Genomic DNA, 7402 nt, shown 5'->3' with positions numbered 1-7402 from the left:
AATTCACAAAGATTTCATTGAATTTAAATCATTGATCTTGTTTAACTGAAAATAGTATTTCAATAATATTGTGGTCATTCTCAAGTATAAGCAAATATTTTATAAAAGTGAAAAATATTCTAGGAATTGGCACTGCCATTCTGCCATAATTTTAAGTCCCAGTGCAATAACTCCTGTTACAAATTGAGGTTTCCACTGTTCTTTTACTTGAAAGGTATTTCTTCTAATACATTTTGGTTGTACAACCTGCATTCTTTTTGCACATTTAACATAAATTGGAATGTTATAAATGCATTAAAGTCCTCTGAAATAGACCCTTAAATAAAATCAATGCCACTTTTACTGAATGTAAACTGTTAAAATATATTTGCAAAAGATGAACACCATAAAGTGGCACAAAAATATTTGTGCAAGCAGTTTTACCAAAATTAATGTAAAACAGCTTTAATCAAGATTTAATTCAAATATTTAGTTGGACTGAAAAATGGGGAAAAATAGTAAATAATACAAGATGGGTCGAAACATTACCCGTGAACAGATCTTTCAGTACTGCTCAGCTGTGTGCAGTTCATTTAAACATAATTCAATGTAATTCTCATTTATGATACAATAAAGGCCACAACTATGCTAACCAGATTAACAAAACCATCATTAATCTCTTATTACTGAATTTACTAAATGCAACAAAAGACAGATGTGAGCCGGAAGTTAATTACAAAGTAAATCCCATAGGGCAGTAGAACAGTTCAGAACAAAGATAACTAAATCTTAAAGAGGGCTGAAAAATAAAACACATAGAAAGTAGAGCAGGCAAATTTAGCCGTAAATATTGTAGAGTCTGATATGTCCCGAAAACATATTTTTGCTATAACCAAGAATGATTCTATCTGACAATAAATGTTTTAGGTTTTCAAATGTGCTTTGATTTTGACATCTGCCTAAACATTTGATATTTGAATGAATTCTGCACTCTGGAAACTAAATTGTCTGAAGAGAAACATCACAGAACAAATGCTAATCTGTTTGGCAATCTTTATATAAAAAGCACTGCACAGTGAGACAATTGAATAGGTAAATGTGCTAGGCCTTGCATTTCTTGGAATAATAAAATAAAACCATGATTCATTTAGATACATATTGTTTTATTGTCATATGGTTACTATAAAAGGCAAGAGTGAGAAAATCTTGGAAATGGAATAACATCTTTAATGTTCTCAACGCCCAAGACACATTGCAAATATCGCTCGAATCCCATTCCAAATCCTCCATGTGGCACTGATCCAAACTGACGAAGTTCCTCATACCTACAAGAAATGACTTAATTTAAAAGTAGAACTAATATGAACAATTTGAAATGTATTTACAGTGCATCAATTGGAGTTAAACAGCAGCCAGGCTTATTTAGCTTAAAACGTGTATTTCGTTAACTATAGTGGTCACCTTTTTTGAAATAAAAAATTAGATTTATTAAAAAATAATTGTTTATCCGTCCATTTATTTTATTAAAAGAGCCTACCATTCTCACAAACATTTTGACGATTAACTTGTACAGGAAGTGGGCAATGACCTACTATAGATAAGGAATTAGCGTCCTATTTTCAGACTGAAACTTGATACCTGAATTTGAAAAAGTGAATGCATTTGAATTTGATGCATGATTTTTTAACTTGCAACATGTATTTACTTCCATCTGATGAATCTGTACCTACAGGTCCTATTTTATAAATATATAACACAATAATCCTTGCATTTGATATAGCACTTTTCACGTCTTCTAGACGTCTCAAATCGCTTCACAGGATATACTGTAAAGTGAGTTAACTATATATTTGTGGGCGAAACGCAGCAGCTAATTGGGCACAGCAGTGTCCCATAAAACAGTCGTGGATTGAAGTGACCAATTCATTATTGTTTTTTTTTGCTTTTGGTGTTTTTTTACTTTACTTTTTTTTACTTTGGAACTAGAATTTTACTTTGGATCTTGAGAATTTAGAGTACTAGAAACGAACATGAAATTTGTCTCCACTGAAGCTTGAAAAATATACGGTTGTCAAATTACTATATAAATAAAATGTGCTTTACCAAATAGTGAAAGCATCACAACCCTGATGGTGTTTTTCCTCAAGACCAAAAACTCTCAACAGAAAACTTAGGGTAAAGACACGCATATGGTCAACGACTACTTGAGGATACAATTCCTGCAACTATCAAGCTATATATTTTAAAACTATTTAATATAAAATGGTTTGTAATCCTTACCATTGATAACTGTCTTTAAAACCATGCCTGAAATAGAATAATATCAGTCAGATTAGTTAATGTTATTGGAGTTCAGAGTACACATCTCAGGTAAGGTTGCAAATATTCTCCCATCCTTTCAAATGGTTAGAAAAATATTTCTTCTTCCCCAAGCACAGATGCCCCTTCGATGTGCTGCTGGAGCCAGTTGGCCCATTACTGGACCACTGCCAATGCCATATTGTAATACTACCTGCATTTGACATGATACCTCATCACTTTTAAATGACTCAAAAGGGCTCATATAAAGTTGCTTTGACGTGTATTGACTGTAAGATTGCAAAACATGGCTGCACATTTGCATAGCTATGTCCTACAAACAGCAATGAGATATTGAACCAAATGTTTGCGAAATTTTGATGAGGAAGCTATATCCACCAGGAAAACATAATTCCCTGCTCTTCATTCAAATAATGCCACAAGGTCTTTTAAGTTCTACTTAAACCACCAGAACAGACATTAACTACTGCTTTATAACCACAGTTTCTTATCTCTGCATTCTTCCTCACCAAAATTAAGATCAGAACCTCCCCAAGTGAAGGAAGCAGACCCACCCAGTTGAGGTACAATTACAGAGCAACATTCACTTATTTTAAGATTGAAGTGTAAATACCCACTTGAACTAGGTACAGCAAAATTTGGGTACCACTGTAGCCAAATCTGCAGTCCCCTTATTAGCAACATTAGTATCTGTTTTTGTTAAACATTCACACCACATACTGAAGACCGATTCAAAGCAGCCTTGTTTAGAAAGTATGACTTTTCTGTTATTGCTACGTGCGCAATTTGACACTAATATTTTTGCTATGGCTTACTAAAGCCATAGGAAAAATTTAAAATGGAGATCAAGGTAAAACTAATGGATCATAGAAGCATGAGAAAGCTTCTATTCAGACTGCAAAAAAAAACTTTACAAAAATCAATGCTCGTTAGCAATGCACTCCACTGGTTCCCTTGCTGGCTGTCAGCTGAGACCATTTCACTTCAGCTAGAATTAAAAAGCCACTATCTAGCATCTACAGATGAGTGCTTTACCCAGCGATTAGGCTTTAAAGAAAGGACCTTGCAGCTTACATAAGAGTATCTTAAACTGAATGCAATTCATCGCTAAAGGTACCACTCTTTTCCATGCAGGTTTATGAAGAAAATTCAACAAAAATCATTATAGTAGAATGGTATTATAAGATACTAGCTGTACCCATTACAGCTTTGTTTGCAACCAAAGGATCCAGTATGGAATGCAGATTGACATGCAGACAGACATTTCGTCTTTATCTATACTCAGCTGGGAGGACTCCTTGCAGGGGGACACCAATCAAAGCTATGCTAACCGAAGGGGCTTACTGTGTGATCCGGAAGGACCTCGAGTTATTGCAAGGCTTCTGCATAGATGACATTTGCAGTTTTTCCTCCTTTGGGCATGACGTACATGTTTTGAGATGAACCCACCTGAGCATCCAACACAGAATTGTCCATGGAAAAAGAAAGGTGTATTCAACCTTTAAGCTCTGCCTCTGTGCCTTGTTAATTGACATGGCAAAGCGCATTCGAACAGGGTATTGGATCCTTTTGAACGCAAAGGTATCTTGGGAGCTGTGGGATGCGAGAAATGAATACATCTTCCCCTTTGAACTGACCAGGCAGAATAGTTGCTTCTATAACAGGTGGCATCAACTGTTTTACTACCAACATTGTGCCATTACATTGCTTTGGTGCATCTAAATCAAACTCATCCTATCCCTGAAACCCACCACCTGCTCCCTTGACCCCATCCCCACTCCACATCTCCCAGCTCCACCTCCTTGCCCCACATATCACAGACATCGTCAACCTATCCCTCTCCTCTGGCTCTGTTCCCATTCCCTTAAAAACTGCCACCATCACTCCCACCTTGAAAAAACCCTCCCTTGATGCGTCGCAGCTATCAAGCTACCGGCCCATCTCCAACCTCCCCTTCCTGTCCAAGGTCCTTGAAAGGGTTGTCGCCTCCCAGCTGCGCTCTTTCCTCTCCACCCATTCATTATTTAAACCCCTTCAGTCGGGTTTCCGTGCTGCCCATAGCACAGAAACTGCCCTGGTCAAGGTCACCAATGACATCCTGACCATCTGCGACCAGGGCTCCCTCTGCCTCCTCGTCCTCCTCGACCTATCGGCAGCATTCGTTACGGTCGACCACGCTATCCTCCTCCACCGCTTGTCCTCCCACCGCAACCTTCAAGGCCCTGTCCTTGAGTGGTTTAGGTCGTACCTCTCCCACCGTCTTCACTTTGTTTCCACTAACGGTTTTTCCTCCGGCCCCCGCACTGTCTCGTGCGGTGTCCCTCAGGGCTCTGTCCTCGGTCCCCTCCTCTTCACCCTCTATATGCTCCCCCTGTGGTGACATCATCCGCAGACATGGGGTTAACTTCCACTTGTATGCGGATGACACCCAACTCTACCTTTCCTCCTCTACTCTCAACTCCACGACCACCGATGTCCTGACAGCCTGCCTGTCTGACATTGAGTCCTGGACGAGACAACTTTCTTCAGCTCAACGTGCGTAAAACTGAGGCCCTCCTGATTGGCTCACGTCAGCGCCTCCGCACCTCAGGCGCTGACAGCATCAGCATCCAAGGCTGCACTCTCCACCTCTCAAAGCCAGTCAGGAACCTCGGGTTCTGTTCGACCCTGAGCTGTCCTTTCTCCCTCATATCCGCGCCACAACTGGCACTGCCTTCCATCACCTCCGGAATGTCGCCAGACTACGGCACTACCTCACCCCTCACGCTGCTGAAACTCTGGTCCACGCCTTTATCACCTCAAGGCTGGACTATGGGAACTCTCTCCTCGCCGGCCTTCCCGGCACCTCCCTCCACAAGCTGCAGGTCATTCAGAACTCTGCAGCTCGTGTACTGTCCCGCACCAGGCTTCGGGACCACATCACTCCCACCCTCGCTCGCCTCCACTGGCTCCCCACCCCCAGAGGATCGAATTCAAGATCCTCATCCTCACCTACAAGGCCATTCAGGGCCTTGCTCCCTCCTACCTCTCCGACCTACTATCCCCCTACGTACCTGTCCGTACCCTCCGTTCCTCTGGCTCCGGTCTACTCCACATCCCTCCGCCCTAACATCGGTGACCAGGCCTTCAGCCTCTCAGCCCCGAGGCTCTGGAACTCTATACCCCAGTGCCTTCGCCGCCTCCTCCCTTTCCTCCTTCAAGGCCGGTCTCAAGACCTTTCTCTTTGACCGTGCCTTCAGCTCCCCTCTCGACTCTCTACCCCCTCCTCGCTCCCTCCCTTCCCTCCCCTCACCATTTCCCCCCTACTCGGGTCCTGACCCAACTGTACAGCGCCTTGAGATGTTCTCCCGACGTGAAAGGCGCTCTATAAATGGAATCTTGTTGTTGTTGTTGTAAATTTCTCAGCGGGATGGTTATGCATCCAACCTTTAATATGAGTTTGTGTGGAGAGTTTGGGAGGACTCCTAGGAAAGCTACGCTAACTGAAAGCATTTACACAATGTTCCGCTTACCATGTTCTTCACCCACAATTTGGATGGCTACTTTATCACAATCTGGATGGCTACTTCATCAGCAGTTGGTGCACTGTACCCGTCGCTCATGATGGCCAGAAGGTGTCTTGTCTGCAAGGATGATTATTCTATATTCTTCTGCAGTCATTCTTTCCATTGCGGACTTGAAGCTCCTGACGTACTTGTTACTGTTGTGAAGCATGTCTTGCAGATTTAGTATGACGGCTTTGCTCAACCCCAGAACATTGCTTGCACACTGCATGGCTTGTTCTTCTCGGTTCGTCATGAAGTAGATCTGTAAGAATTTTGGCGACTCATTAGGCAAAGTGGTTAGAGATCCCGATAAGTGATACACTTGGTTTTACACTTTAAATGTTGGCATATAGCCTGGCTCTTTAATTTCTCTAGTTGTTCTAAAAGAAGTCATCTGGAAGCACAAATTGGATTTCCTAATGTTTGCTAGAAAATGCTTAGTCACTCGATGTGCCATCCTGCAGATGTCTCAGGGGTTCAGATGGCTCTGTGAGTCTCTCTGGTTTCACCTTGCCAAGTGAGCAACACATGGAAGGAACTTCTTTAGCCCATTTCATGGCTCCACAGTGGGCACATAAGTTCGACATATTCCTAATATGATGAGCGCCATCTGATTCGTAGTCTCTGTCTGGATCATAGTTGAGCGCAACTAAACGGAGTGACTTCTGCCGCTGGGCATAATTTTGCCATGTTCTTGCATGCCTTTATGCGTCCAAGTCCAGCTGTGCTGTTCTTTGAGCGGGTAATTCATTTTGCTGTGTTCTTGCAGTTGTTTCAGCATTCAAGACCAGCCTTGCTGTTCTTTGAATGGGCAACTCATTTTGCCTTGCTCGTGCAGTCCTTTCAGCATTGACCAGCTGTGCTGTCCTTTGTTCTTCAGTTTCATTTAATCGGCCTTCTATCTTTTGTCTTGCATTTTTACGGGTCCTTGAAAGGCTTGATCTTCGCTTCTTAGGCATCTTCACTTAAGATTAAGAAAATGTGCTATTGGGAGGACTCCTGTGGGAGTATCTCTTTAGAAGGGTGTGTGCTTTCCTGTCGCTACTTTATTGCAGAATGCCATGCATATCTCATATTTTGGGGCTTAATTAAAGCATTTTTAAAATATAGCTAATTAACGATAAGAGATCCCCGAAAAAAATGCCCATGATACTCCTGCTTGCAAGTCCATTCCGATGAGGTTTAAATCATGTCTTTATGTCAATGTGATACTGGCGATCTCACAGACACACACACACACATTTCATCTTTATTAGTATAGATTATGGTATTTAGTCTGGAAATAGCAGAAAATGATTGCACGTGTGGAAAAAGCTCACTTATACATCATGTTGATCAGAAGCGCACCAGTGTAAATATTCTCCTTGTGCAAATTAATACTGAAAATATTTCCCATTGCACTCCTTTGTAGACATTAGCAACTCACATAAGCAATTACATGAGATATTTGATAATTTCATGAGATATTTATTGTTAAAGGTACTACCATATATAGTGAATTTACAGTGGCTCTGCTGTACTGAAATGCAAGAGAAACTCCAATGTATTATCATAATTTA

At 41.4% G+C, this 7402-nt stretch overlaps 1 protein-coding gene across 2 annotated transcripts in view; it reads right to left on the bottom strand.

Moving 5' to 3' along the window:
* Nucleotides 1-1125: 1125 nt before the first annotated feature.
* nars2 (asparaginyl-tRNA synthetase 2, mitochondrial) overlaps nucleotides 1126-7402 on the bottom strand; it is a 39550-nt gene continuing 33273 nt past the window's right edge. The window contains exons 13-14 of one of the 2 annotated variants that reach the window (XM_042334117.1): nucleotides 2260-2286; nucleotides 1126-1304 (exon numbers count right to left, since the gene is read on the bottom strand). In XM_042334117.1, coding sequence (XP_042190051.1) covers nucleotides 1160-1304; nucleotides 2260-2286 — 172 coding nt within the window. In that variant the 3' untranslated portion in view covers nucleotides 1126-1159. Of the gene's footprint in view, nucleotides 1305-2259; nucleotides 2287-5741; nucleotides 6106-7402 lie in introns of those variants that run through there. The other variant, XM_042334119.1, reaches the window with a different exon arrangement.

Source organism: Callorhinchus milii, unplaced genomic scaffold (genome assembly GCF_018977255.1).
Source record: "Callorhinchus milii isolate IMCB2004 unplaced genomic scaffold, IMCB_Cmil_1.0 Scaffold4, whole genome shotgun sequence".
NCBI lineage: Eukaryota > Metazoa > Chordata > Chondrichthyes > Chimaeriformes > Callorhinchidae > Callorhinchus > Callorhinchus milii.
This window is presented reverse-complemented; position numbering and strand designations above follow the sequence as displayed.